The sequence below is a fragment of the Nematolebias whitei genome, chromosome 19 (assembly GCF_014905685.2).
Source record: "Nematolebias whitei isolate Nwh7 chromosome 19, NemWhi1, whole genome shotgun sequence".
Taxonomy (NCBI): Eukaryota; Metazoa; Chordata; class Actinopteri; order Cyprinodontiformes; family Rivulidae; genus Nematolebias; species Nematolebias whitei.
Window position 1 is genome coordinate 37,154,999 of NC_056516.1, and position 14,389 is coordinate 37,169,387.

The 14,389-nt window shown below is 37.8% G+C and overlaps 2 protein-coding genes across 2 annotated transcripts in view; one reads left to right on the forward strand and one right to left on the reverse strand.

The window, feature by feature from the left end:
• col11a2 (collagen, type XI, alpha 2) overlaps positions 1-4,498 on the forward strand; it is a 40,698-nt gene extending 36,200 nt beyond the window's left edge. The window contains 14 exon segments of the mRNA XM_037693094.1: positions 30-83; positions 159-212; positions 390-443; positions 1,010-1,117; positions 1,206-1,259; positions 1,349-1,510; positions 1,601-1,654; positions 1,747-1,782; positions 1,887-1,940; positions 2,024-2,309; positions 2,481-2,590; positions 2,831-2,899; positions 2,998-3,234; positions 3,312-4,498. Of these exon segments, the coding sequence (XP_037549022.1) occupies positions 30-83; positions 159-212; positions 390-443; positions 1,010-1,117; positions 1,206-1,259; positions 1,349-1,510; positions 1,601-1,654; positions 1,747-1,782; positions 1,887-1,940; positions 2,024-2,309; positions 2,481-2,590; positions 2,831-2,899; positions 2,998-3,234; positions 3,312-3,458 (1,479 nt within the window). The 3' untranslated portion in view covers positions 3,459-4,498.
• Positions 4,499-6,721: 2,223 nt separating this feature from the next.
• Positions 6,722-9,834, reverse strand: hsd17b8 (hydroxysteroid (17-beta) dehydrogenase 8). The gene is made up of 9 exons (XM_037693095.1): positions 9,789-9,834; positions 8,677-8,879; positions 8,491-8,607; positions 8,112-8,207; positions 7,513-7,598; positions 7,348-7,432; positions 7,215-7,257; positions 7,000-7,074; positions 6,722-6,909 (listed from the first exon to the last, which is right to left on the reverse strand). The coding sequence occupies exons 1-9, from the start codon at positions 9,832-9,834 to the stop codon at positions 6,890-6,892; spliced, it is 771 nt and encodes a 256-aa protein (XP_037549023.1). The 3' UTR covers positions 6,722-6,889.
• Between the last annotated feature and the right edge of the window lie 4,555 nt (positions 9,835-14,389).

Below are 14,389 nucleotides of genomic sequence, written 5' to 3' on the forward strand. Positions count from 1 at the left end.
ATAAAAAATTATCCAAACTATACTTTCAGGGTCAAGATGGGGCCAAGGGAGAGAGAGGAGAGGATGGTGAACCAGGAGAGTCTGTAAGTAAAATTACATAAAACTCAGCATTTTGATAAGTTTTAGTCTTGTAATATTATCACTTTGTTTTATTGCAGGGTTCTCCTGGACCTTCTGGTGAGAATGGACCACCTGGCCCACCAGGAAAACGAGTAAGTTCCCATGAACATTTGAAAACCCAGTTCTGCCATGGCGTTCTGGTTATATTTTACCGTTATGCATTTATTCTATCTTTGCAGTAAATTAAGTTTAATATAAACTTATATATAAAATGTATTCATGTTTATTCAGTATTTATACTTATTACACATTTTTGTTTTATTTGCCAGGGCCCTGCTGGAACAAGAGGACCTGAGGGACGACAAGGAGAGAAGGGAACAAAAGTGAGTCCAGAGCCTTTAGTTCATTTTTTCATATTTCTTTATGCTTCATGTTAATCATAAGTTATAAGTTTATACTTAAAGGAAACAACTCAGTCCCAAAGTCTAGACTCTAAAGTAGTGAGGAATCCTCACTTCTAACAATGTTCTACTGAATGATCAGTCAGTTTCCACCTGAGCCATAGTTACCTTTTTTGTTTCCATCCCAAAAAATATTAAAATAAATCCCTGCAACAGCTTCACAAATGTAAGAACAAATTTAACAATCGAAGGATGTGAAAAACTCTGAAGTTCTCAAAATCTTCTTGTTTTATTATCAGGCTGGAATCAAATCTGTTTTAGTTACAGCAGAATTACACGTTTCATCAAACTTCACTATAACTTGATTAAAATCTTTCAAAATTAGAAAAAAAAAATATTTTGAGTTTTTGTATTTAATCTTAGTAACAAATTTCCCTTTATTTATTGGTAATGTGAAAATTTATTTCACTCTCTGACGGCTGTGCTTCCCAACATTTATATTTATGCAAACTAATAAATGTAATCGGTGATGACATCATCTTTCACAGGGAGATCCAGGTGCAGTTGGGCCCCCAGGAAAGACCGGACCTGTTGGTCCACAGGGTCAACCAGGAAAACCAGGAACAGAAGGTCTGAGAGGACTTCCAGGATCAGTGGTGAGTTTTATTTTTGTACAGATAAATCCAGTTACTACACCTCAAGGTGTGTTGGAGGCCACCTACTGAACGTGCTTCACTGTTTCAGGGGGAGCAAGGAGCTCCAGGACCTGCTGGACAAAAAGGACCACCTGGACCCATTGTAAGGCATTTAACTCTAAACCTTGATTTAGTTTGATTTCTTCAATCGTCCATGTTTTTCATCTCCACCACCTCTCCTCTCGTATCCAGGGGCCTCCTGGTTTGGCTGGCCTGCGTGGAGATCCTGGTGCAAAGGGTGAGAAGGGACACCAAGGTCTTATCGGTCTGATTGGACCTCCAGGAGAGCAGGGAGAAAAGGGAGACCGAGGTCTGTCTGGGCCTCATGGATCCACCGGTCCCAAGGGAGAACCTGTAAGTTTAGTTTGTCATCAATAGGAGCTCGACCAGAACTGGTCCAACACTTTATGAATTTATTTTCATAATCAACGTGTTTTGTTACAGGGGATGGTTGGAGGAACTGGACCCATCGGTCCTGCTGGTCCTCCTGGCCTTCCTGTAAGTTCCTCGATTATCTCGTCCCAGGAATATTTCTGTTTTTATATGTCCACCTAATTATCATTTAAAATGTTAAATCTTGTGTTTTTCAGGGTCCTCAAGGTGTCAAAGGAGCAAAGGGTTCATCTGTAAGTAAACAATACTTTAAAATACTTTACTACAAAGAGACGGCAGTATTTTATTTTATAAATACATACAATTCTTTCTAAAATGTTTCCATTTCTGTTATTAGGGAGGAGCTGGTCCAAAGGGAGAAAAAGGTTCAACAGGACCTGCTGGACCTCCTGTAAGTTCCTTAAAAAAACTAAAAAATGTATTATTTTATTTACTCGTTACATCAATTAATTAAAATAAAAACATCTATCTTAGGGTCCGCCCGGTGAGGTCATTCAGCCTCTGCCCATCCAGAGAAGTCCCAAGTCCAAACGCTCCATTGATGCCAGCCAGCTCCTGCCGGAGTTCGACCCCGACATGCCGGCATCCGACGCCGCCGGCACAGAGTTCCTGATGGGCAGCGAAGGCATGGAGGAGATCTTCGGCTCCCTCGACTCACTTCGACAGGAGATCGAGACCATGCGTTTCCCTCTGGGCACCCAGGAGAGCCCAGCCCGGACCTGCCAAGACCTGCACCTCAGCCAGCCAGACCTTAAAGATGGTACAGAACACGATCCAAACATTTACATTTATTCATCCGTTAGTGTTTAAATACGTTTGATTACTGCAAAAACCTGTGAGCGTCAAATTAAAAGCTGATAACTAAAATCTGAAAACACAAACAGACGCTGACTAGACTTTTATGGTTTTTTAATCAACTTTCCTTCTGCAGGAGAGTACTGGATTGACCCGAACCAGGGCTGCTCCAGAGATGCCTTCAAGGTCCTCTGTAATTTCACTACAGGAGAGACGTGCCTGTACCCCAGAGCAGGCATCGACACGGTCAGTCCAAACAATCAAGTACAATTTTATTTCCTGTAAAGTTACTGACAGTCTGAGGATGTTGTAAAACATCCTGTTTGGGAAAAAAGTGTAAATCTTTTTAAACTTTTAGAGTTAAAATAAAATTGATGTGCTTTAATAAGAATCAGGCCTAGATCGGTGTAAATTAATGGTTTTCTAAAACAAGTTATTTTAATGTTTTACTCTAAATAATTTGTTGTGTGGACCTTCTGGTGTCAGGTAAAACTGAGCTCCTGGGACAAAGAGACTCCAGGGTCGTGGTACAGTCAGTTCACCACTGGTAGTAAGGTTAGTAACTTTTCAAATCTTAACTTTTCTTAGTTACAACACATTTTTGTAACTTTCTCTCCTTAATGTGACTATTTTTCACCTCCTCACCCTCTCAGTTCTCCTATGTGGACTCTAACGGTGAGCCCGTGGGCGTGGTCCAGCTGGGCTTCCTGCGCCTCCTGAGCGTCCAGGCCCGACAGAACCTCACCTACCACTGCCACCGCTCGGTGGCCTGGGCTGACCGAAGCGCAAAGAACAACCACAAGAGGGCGCTGCACTTCAGAGGAGCCAACGATGAAGAGCTGAGCTACGAGACCAACCCTTACATCAAAGCTCTGATCGACGGCTGCTCCGTGAGTCCACGACCTCTACGTCCGCCGTGTGACCGAGGTTCACCTGTCACTGATGTGTGTGTGTCTGTGTTTTACAGTATCGTAAAGGCTTTGACAGGACGGTCCTGGAGATCAACTCACCACAGGTGGAGCATCTTCCTCTGCTGGACATCAAGGTGTCAGACTTTGGGGAGAGCAACCAGCAGTTTGGGTTTGAAGTGGGACCTGTCTGTTTCCAAGGCTAAACACACACAGACACACACTTTATTCAGAGAACATCAAGCACACACACACATGCAGGCGCAGTAATTTGTAAATTAACTTGTAAATGATAACACACACACACAGAGTTATTTTGTGAGACAAACACACACTCACGCCTCAAAGTAACATCCTCCCAGCAGCGAATGGACTAAAGGTCACGAGGAAAAATTAAAAACTTGTGAAGAGGAGAACACCGACTGGGAGCAACAGTGAGGAAGGAGAAATAAAAACAAACGTGAACTGATTTTTTGTAATAAAACGATCATTTCAGGAGCAGAGAACCGGGCCTGAAGCCCCTCGTCTCCGACCCCCCCATCTCACTCCCCTCCGCTGACACCTTTCTCCACTCGTACCTCCTGCTCTACCTCCCCCTCTTCTTTAAAAAAGGGTCACTGACGTGTTTAAATCCTGGTGAAAGCTGCAACATGATCAACAGTCAGGTGAATAAATATAAAGTTTTTATTTATTTTGGTTCACAGCTTTAACGTCTGCTGAAACTTCTCTTTTGTCTTTAACATTAGAAAGTTCAAAAGCTTTGAAACAGATTTTTATTCATTAAACAAATTTGTATTAAATCCTAAATGATACAAACACCCACAGATCTGTTAGTCATGCTGCTCAGAGTAACGCTCACCTCACGTCCTGTCAAACCTAAAGGAACAAAAAAAAAAGCCACCAGTTTCTACCAGAGTCCAAACAGGGGACGGACCGGCTGAAACCAGCAGGGTGTCTCATCTAAATCATCTTTACTGTCTTCATCCATCTTTTTATTTTCAGTGAAGTTTTTACTGCTTTTATTTCTGTCTAAAATGTGATTTCAAGCTGAGAATTAAAACTTTAATGTGGTGTTTTTTTTAACTTGGTTGTTTTTTCTCACTCTGAAAGCAGCAAAATCCTTTGGGACTGTTCTTTTTTTTAGCGTCGGACAAACAGAAAAGATGAGATTAAAACCATTAATTGTTTAAGCTGTGCTCTAAATCACTCTCCGTCACTTGTTGATATAAATCGATTGATCTAAATACCCAGCAGACACCACTGCAGTATTTCCTGAAACTTTTTTCTGTGTATGTTCAAACTCCTTTTGTTCTGCAGCGGTGAATAAAATGCACACTTTACTGAATGAAACTGTGTGGCACGGTGCTACTTACACAAAACTGACGTTTTTTAGTCTCTTTACAATTTAACAAAGCTTCTTACTAGGGAAATGTGCATTACAATACATTTGTACAGAAATAGTGATATTCTATTGTATTTATTTAAAACAAACAGGGTGCTTTGAGATTCAAATAAGAACATTTATTTCTAGCTGACGTGGTGTGTTTGACTGAAGCGATCGATTTAAATGTTATAAACTCGCAGTCGGCTCCAGCTTCTGTGCACACCCTGACCAAACGCCTTTTGTACAACCAAAGAATCTGTGGCCGTGTCTTATTGTAACTTCCCTTTTTCTAGTGTTTTCATCGTCTGTGCTGTTAAAATTTGTTCCACTGTGATGATTAAATGGTGACTCTCCAGTTCTGTCACGGTTCTGTTTCCTTGCAGTTTGGCTCTGCGTGTTTTGGTGTCGGGTTGTTGCTTTACAGAGACCGAGGCTCGAAATTTACTGAACAAAACCTTAATGTTAAATTTCAGAGAGAGGTTACGAGTTGGAGGGGATAAACATTTGTCAGCTGAGACGGAGTGAAAACCGATTCCTGAATTTATGGGATGATTTTATAACAAAGTTCTGGTTTTGTTTATTTGTATTTCTTTTAATTTAGTGATCAACCAGGCAGGGACAGTCAAACCCCCAAACAAAAAAAGAACTCCTCCTTCAGAGAGAAAGACCTCGACTATTTGTTTTACTGTGTTGAAGACATTTCAACATAAAGAAAATGGTGCTGAAAAGAGAAATAAGTATTATTTTATGATGTCTGTAAGTAATTTTATGAAAAACTCTTGTTTCTGTAATATATAATCTTTTTAAAAAGAGCTGATTGACTCTTGTTTTTCTTCAATGTGGCAGCCGTCTCTAACGTCCACACGTGACGCTGTTTTCACGTGTAACCATGGAAACCAACAGGAAGAACGAGAACAAACACGGCTTCTTGCGAAAAGTAGAAAAGGGGTTCCTGTACTTGTAAAAGAAAATGCTTTTGTTGGAGTTTGTATAAAAAATTATGTAAAATGTATTTTACATGAAAATCGTCTTAAAATGTTCAACTAACCTGGTCTTCATCTGCTGCCATCTTTCTGCCATGTAAAATAAACACTTGCGTTTTAATGTTTTTACACAAACTCAGAGGCCATTTGTGTTTTTGTTTGTTTTTTTACAAGTACAAACCCCTTTTTTAATTAAAACAGGAAGCCTCGCTTGCAGAAAAAAGAAGTTTGAAGTATTAAAATATCACCGGCAATATGCGAGACTTCAGCAGAGCGTCTTCAGGGAACATTTTTAATTGGGTTCATGTTTAATTAAACTTTATGATGACTTCAGCGTCTCAAACTAAATATTTTTCTCCACGAGCCTAAAGTTAATTGTTAAACTCTTTACCTTTATAAACTGTGAAATGGCGCCATCTCGTGGACATTCGGAAGTCCTGCTCCTCTGGATTTCACTTCAGTTTGTTGGTGCTGAGAAATAAAAATAAAACAGAGGCAGTGAAGTTATTGAAGCATTAAAACGACATTCTGTGAATCATTAAGATAAATAGAAACTTGAAAACCTCAAAAAAACAATTCGTTTACCTTCGATCACAAGTAAATATATTTAAAAAACTGACATTTTGCAGCAGTTCTGAGTAACAGAAAATGACCACATCTGTCTCTTAGTAACACATTAACCTGTTCGACCTTTGAGACAATGAATGTTGTTTCCTAATCCTCCCCCTCCAACATCAGTTAACCTTTAAATTGTTGTATAAACACATCTGTCAGGACATTAAATAATAAAAGCTGTTCTTGGACATAGAATGAATTGGTTTAATTTTTCACCTGTTTAATCTGAAGATGAAGAAATCACAGCTTCAAACTTTAAATGGTTTTTAAAAAAATCAACCTCTGATCGAGTCAAGCTGTAAAGAGAAAAATAATATTATAATTAAAACTGTTCACATCAACCTGAATCTTTACTGGCATGAAAAGGCAGATTTAAATCTCAGCTGCTAAAATATGTATATAAGAAGTTATGGGAAATGTTTACTTACCAAGACGTGATGTAAATTATTTAATAAAACTATGTTAATACGTTAAAATTAACAAATTCTCCATTCAAGTGTTTATTAGTAAAAAACACACATGTACATAACAAGATTAGCTAAATATGATTTAGCATCCTCTTCATTAAATAGCTCCTGCAGATAAATTGCATTATTTTGCCATAATTATGAGATCCGCCTCCAGCCGAGGTTCATCAGAGCAACGTGAGGCTGTTTTAACCCATGAAAAGTCCACCTGACAAAGAAAGAAGTTATTGTGAGATTTCTTCAGTTAAAGCAGTAAAACATATAAAAGATCAACGTTTTCTGCAGGAGGTGGACGTACCCGTCACTTCGATGCTGGCTCCTGTGATGTACTGAGAATCATCTGAAGCTAAGAAGGCACAAACATCTGCCACCTCTGAAAAACAAATAAATCCACTCACACCAGATTATTCCTCTCCGTACAACAACTACATCGTTTTAAAGTGTTGCCATTAATATTAAAAATCCGGTAGTTTCATTCAATTCTGACATCTTGAGTAAAACATCTGGACTGACCTTCAGGTTTACCCATTCTTCCCAGAGGCACCAGAGGTAAAACCTGAAACACAACAAGACGCATTTTATAAAGATCTAAGTGTTTGACAAACAGAAACACAGAGATGTTTGTGAGTTAAAATAAATAATAAACCTTGTTGATAACTTTCTCTGGTACTTGATCCGTCATTGGAGTCGATATGAAACCAGGCAGCACGCAGTTACAACGGATCCCGTACCTGAGCGGAGACAAACAAGAACAAAGTTTAAACCTTTATTTAAAATAAACTCTTCGAGCGCTCGGTCTGTTTCTTCTCACCTGCTGAGCTCTTTAGCGGCCGTCCTGGTTAAACTTTCAACTCCAGCTTTAGAAGCGCTGTAGTTCACCTGCCCGATGTTTCCCACCTGCAGACGTCCCCCACAAAGAATCACATCAAACTTATATACGTAAACTTTGGCCTTTGTGGTAATTAAAACATTTAAGATTGACTTTTTATTCCCGGCTGGTTCCTTCTTTAGAGGTGAACTCACGCGAGGATTTATAAATTGTTTTTACGCCGGCTGCCCGTCCTGACGCTACCACAGACCGCCGAGCTGCCACAGCCAGAGAGCTGCCATCCAGGGTGCCCAGATGTGGGGGTTTAAGGGCCTTGCTCAAGGGCTCAGGGTGGGGCAAATGAGAGTGGAGGCAGGTGAGGGTGCTCCCACATTTTGATGTTACGATCAGCATTTTTACAGTCAGATTTGCAACCGGTGATTTTTCCAATCACAAGTTCTCTTCTCTGACCTCTGCACCTCCCCCGCTTAAAATCAACTAATTTATTAGTTGTAATTATCACTGATTGTTCTGCGTGATGTAAAAAAACAGTCAAACTTTGAGTTTAAATCCTTAAATGGTGACGTACGGACATTTCTCACCTTTCCTAAGATGCTGCCCACAGTGATGATGGATCCTTTAGGAGCTCCACTGGAAACCAGAGCCTGAGCCACAGCCTGAGTGACTAAAAATGAACCCTGGAGAAAATAATAAGAAATAAATTGTTTTATTCTAATCTCTCGTACAATTTTAGGGTTTTACATGTTTCTGCACAACTTTCAGAACGCAGCAGGAATGTTTTACCTCTGAACTTTTGTGATTTTTAGGGGGGTTTTATTATCCAGGAAAAATACATCTACCTTGTTCTATTTGTGTTTGTGGAAAACAATATTTGCTCTTTGTTGTTAAAATAAGTTTTATCATGAACTGTTTGGAGCTTAGTTAGACCTCGTTTAGTGAGGGGGCTGACACATCTGCTACCTTCAGGTTGACCTGGACGACTCGGTCAAACTTCTCCTCCTCCATGTTGAGCAGGAAGTCGTCCTGAGTGATGCCTGCTGCGGTCACACACACCGAGGGGGGCTGGAAGTACCGAGTCTGCAGAGGGAGGCACGGACGTTTAAAAAGGAAGAGCAAACCCTGCAGGATTCCAGATGTTTTTCACACCTGTATACTCGTCACCAGCTTCTTTACACTCTCCTTTGACGACACGTCCACCACAGCCGCCAAGTGGACCTGCCCTCTCAAGTTATTCCTCAGACTTCCCATCGTCTCATTAGCCGATTCCTCACTGATGTCAGCGACCACCACTGAAGCTCCTTCAGAGGCCAAACGCTGACACACCGCCCGCCCGATCCCACTGCCCCCACCTGCGAACAGCAAGGACAAACAGGAAACAACGCAGAAGAAGAATGATGGACAAATGCTGCAGCTCCGAGCCTGAACACATGACGGATTACTGAACCCAGAGAAAAGTGTGTTGATTTAAAAAAAAAAAACCTCTGAAGAGGACAAACTAGAACTGGGTTCATCTTTTAGAAAGGCTGGAGCTCAGATTAATCTTACAGAACTGCAGAGTCGTCGTCAGAATCCAAATGGACACAGAACTGAGGCAAGAAGAACTAACTTAGAACAGGGTCCATAAAAAGTGTCCTTCAAAAGTTCATGTAGATGTAACTGAGCTTAGGATCAAACCAGTTGGACAGTCAGAACAAGGATGGAGCTTCACACGGATCACATCAGCTGGTGTGCCCACAGATTATATTTAAATTTCTCACAATCTGAGAGGCTGATCGGGGTTAATTCTAAGATTAAAAGTCAATAAACCAGCTCTCTTCCTAATCTAGTTTTGTTTCTTCTATACTGATTATTCAAACAGTGTCACCATTTTATATTTTCCTCAAAATGAGTGTTAAAATAAATCTTGAATACATTTTCTAAAAGCAAATCTGTAATAGAGTTTATTTATTAGAGCTGGATTAACTGGAGTAAAAATTAATATGTGATTTTATGTTCGTCCTCAATTGCCCACGAATTATGAACAATATTTGATCTAATAAAAAAAGAGGGTGAACTTTAAGTTGTTGTGGTTCCAACGTCATCAAACTTTTTTCACGCGAACTCGAAGTTTCACGTTTTGAATGAAAATGCTCGTTTCTCTTTAACTGAACAAACGTTAACATAAATTAACACAACGTTAAACTACCAAACTAAAACTAGAAACAACGTGCACGTTGGGCAGCACATAGTAAAATGTGAACAATAAAATATAAACTAACCAGTGACCAGGGTCAACCTGGACAGGAGCCTCGCAGTGGCCGCCATGATGGTTCTGTGTTGTTGCAGTTTCTGATTTGTCCACTAGAGGGCGACTGTTAATACTTTTACATTTTACAAGAGTTTACAAGTAACTACTCCTAAACTCACATTAAACAGTGGTGAAAATTAAAAACTTATAACTCAGACAATGTTTACATTTAGGCTGATCCTGTTTGTTGCGGCTATGCATACAGGAAGTCTAAAATCTGCGACAAAAAAAATCTATAAATATTTTTATATTCTACAAGCATGAAAAGTTGGTAAGTGGTCTTAAATAAATATGAAATTTGTCCCTGATATTGACAGAAAATATATATCTCGCTTTAAAAGATTTTATTTTGAGCGTCTACAGGAAGTAGTACTACGAATGTCTTTGTCCAACTTTACTGAGAAACGCAATTCCCATTGTGTCCACAAGAGGGCGACAAAACGCCCGATTCGATATGATTTTATGAGAAGTGTGCCACTTTTTTTGCACTACAGAATTACAACAAATTTGTTTGTTTTTTTATCTAAATCTATAGCTTTAAAATAATAGTACATATAATGGTACAATAAATAATATTGTACCCACAATATACAAATTATCTTATTAACATTTATTGTTTTGACAAAACAGATATGATGTTACAATCAGAATATCATGAACCATGTGTTGATATATTTATTACATGAATCAGTAACAAAATAAACTGAAGTTTTGACATGTTGCCACTAACGTACGGACATTTCTCACCATTCCTAAGATGCTGCTCACAGTAATTTAGGAGCTCCACAGGAAACAGAGCCTGAGCCACAGCCTGAGGGAAACAAAGAAATAAGCCATTTAATTCTGGTCCAAGTCAATAAACCATCTCTTCCTAATCTAGTTTTGTTTCATTTCTTCTACAGTCAAGTGTCATCATTTTATATTTTCCTCAGCCTGAATGTTAAAAATAAATCTTGACTAAGTTTTCCAAAAGTAAATGACACAAAAGATTGCTTTGGCTTTATAATCTGTAATAAGGTTAATTAATCAGGGCTTGATTAACTGGAGTAAAAGCTAATATATCAATTATCAGGTCTCTCTTGTAAATGAGTCCTCGAGGCTCAATGGGATTTACCTGTCTAAATAAAGGTTGAATGAATAATATGTGATCTAATAAAAAAGAGGGTGTAGCAGCTAAAATCCTATAGTTTAGGCTACTGGTTGCTGTTGTTCCTGGTGGGCTTTGGTTTTACGTGCGCTCAATCAAGATTCACTATGCAGATCTTCATTTCGACTTATAAATCATAAAATCATTTATTTCCCTCAGATTGCCATTTCCATTTAGAAAACAAATAAATCTGCTTTGACTCTAAACTAAGCACAGTAGAAAACGGTTTGCCCCTTCTCATTAGCAACACCTGAACAGAATCACACCTGCCCTTAAGTAACCACCTTCTTCTGCTGCAATATTCAGTCCACAAAATGAAATACACCCTCTAGTGGAGATAAACACAGAAAAACAAGATAAATGGCTCCTACAGAGGGTAAACGTTAAGTTGTGATAGTTCCAAATTCACCAAATTTTTACAAACCGGGCTTTTTTTTTTTTTTTTACATTTTAAAAGAGTTTACAAATTAAACAGTGGTGAAAATTAAAAACTTATAACTCAGACAATGTTTACATTTAGAGTGATAATCATCCTGTTTGATATTTCTATGCATACAGCTGTGCAAAGTCTTAAATCTGAGACAAAAAAATTCATAAATATTTTTGTATTCTACAAGCACGAAAAGTTGTTAAGTGGTGTCAAATATAAAATTGAAATTATATCTCTCGCTTTTAAAATATTTTATTTTGAAAGTATCTACAGGAAGTAATTTTACGAGTGTCTTTGTCCAACTTTACTCAACTTCGCAATACCCCATTTTGACCACAAGAGGGCAACATAACGCCCAACTCGATATGATTGTATGAAAAGTGTGCCACAATATAAACTAACCAGTGACCAGGGTCAACCTGGACAGGAGTCTCACAGTGGCCGCCATGATGGTTCTGTGTTGTTGCAGTTTCAGATTTGTTCACTAGAGGACGACAGTTGATACTTTTACATTTTAAAAAGAGTTCACAAGTAACTACTCCTAAACTCACATTAAACAGTGGTGAAAATTAAAAACATAACTCAGACAATGTTTACATTTAGGCTGATAATCATCCTGTTTGATGTGTATATGCATACAGTTGTGGGAAGTTTTAAATCTGTGACAAAAAGTTCCATAAATATTTTTTGTATTCTACAAGCATGAAACGTTATTAAATGGTGTTACATGTAAAACTGGTCTGTGATACAGTACGCAGAAATTATATCTCTCTAATTTAAATTATTTTATTTTGAAAGAGTCAACAGGAAGTAATATTACGAGTGTCTTTGTCTAACTTTACCGTACAACGCAATACTCAAATGTGACCACAAGAGGGCGACAAAACGCCCGATTGGATCGGATTTTTATGAGGTGTGACACTTTTTTACACTACAGCATTACTAGATTTTGTTTTGTTTTTTCCTTAAAACAATATCGTTAAAAGAATATCACATAATGGTACGATAAATGATATTGTACCCACAATATTCAAGTTACCTTATCAACATTTATTGTTTTGACAAAACAGATATGATTTTTTTAGAATCAGAACATCATAAACAATGAGTTATACAGTTTTATTTCTTCTATAGTCACTTTTCAAACAGTGTCATCGTTTTATACTTTCCTCAGAATGAGTGTTAAAATAAATCTTGATTAAATTTTCCAAAAGCAAGTGACACAAAAAAATGCTTTGGCTTTAATAGGGTTAATTAATTAGGGCTTGATTAACTGTAGTAAAAGCTAATGTGTGTGATTTTATGTTCGTACTTAAATATTGCAGATCCTTTTGTTTCATGCTCATGAATTATGAATAATATGTGCTCTAATAAAAAAGAGGGTGAACTTTGTTATGATGGTTCCAACTTCACCAAACTTTTTACAAACCAGGCGAACTCGAAGTTTCACGTTTTGAATGAAAATGCTCGTTTCCCTTTTCTTGAACTAAGAAAATGTTAAATTAAATTAACACAACGTTAAAATACTAAACTAAAACTAGAAACAAAGTGCACGTTGAGCAGCACACAGTCAAATGTGAACGATAAAATATAAACTAACCAGTGACCAGAGAAAACCTGGACAGGAGTCTCGCAGTGGCCGCCATGATGGTTCTGTGTTGTTGCAGTTTCTGATTTGTCCACTAGAGGGCGACTGTTGATACGTTTTACATTTTTTAGTTTATACGTATTTTAAACTCACTTTAAACAGTGTTCGAAAATTAAGCGCTTATAACTCAGACAATGTTTACATTTAAACTGATAATCATCCTGTTTGATGCATCAGATGCTGTTGCAGAAAATCTAAAATTGTGACAAAATAATCTATAAATATTTTTGTATTCTACAAGCACGAAAAGTTGTTAAGTGGTCTTAAATAAATATAAAATTCGTGCTTGACGGATTATTGACAGAAATTATAAAACTCTCGCAATTAAAAAAATCTTTATTTTGAAAGTGCTTACAGGATGTAGCACTACGAGTGTCTTTGTCTAACTTTATTGTGCGGCGCAGTTCCTCATTGTGACCACAAGAGGGCGACAAAACGCCGGACTCGATCTGATTTTATGAGGCGTGCATCTTTTTTCCCCCCCTATTATTAGAACGAGCATTTTTTTATTTTCTTAAACTATATCTTTAAAATAATAGCACATATAATGGTACAATAAATAATATCGTACCCACAATATTTGAATTATCAACATTTATTGTTTTAATAAAACAACCCAGCTAGCATTGAACATTCAGACAACGTCCTCTGAACGTTGAACGTGTGTTGTAATGATAAAAAAAAAAAAAAAGCGCTGTTAAAAATAAATAAGAATACGGATAAAACTGAATTTAGGTCATATGGAAGTGGCTTTAGTGTGTTTTAATGTGTTAATAAATATAAAACTATAAGTGTGTATTTGTCTACACAGGACAAATATTTCACATCACAATAATTTATGTTGGGAAGGAAATCATTTTCATTTCTGTCTGAACAAAAACTCAAAACAAAACTCGGAGAAAAGATATGTATTTAATTTGGCCGAGCAGCTTCACCGGAAGTCACAATATTTCATTTTGATAGAACGCGTGTAGTTCCGCGCTGCGACCACAAGAGGGCAGCAGCACAATTAGTTCTGAACAGTTTTTGTGTGTTCTGAACAAAAGTATTGATCACTTTTCAATTTAAGGTAATATGACGTGAACTAGATGAAAACCTCAACTAAACTAGATGTTTTTACTACTTATTTCTGCGATTAAAGTATGTATAATAATGCAACAGTTTTAGCTGATGCAAGCTTTAGTTATTTAAAAACAATTGTAACATATTGCCACCCTTAAGAAAGTCAGAGAAAAGTTGAACATGTAACTTTATTTGAGTACAGATGTGTACATGTATATGAAATAACCACACTTCAGAAGACACATCTGGAGCATTAAATCCATAAAGTATACATTTTAATTGCCC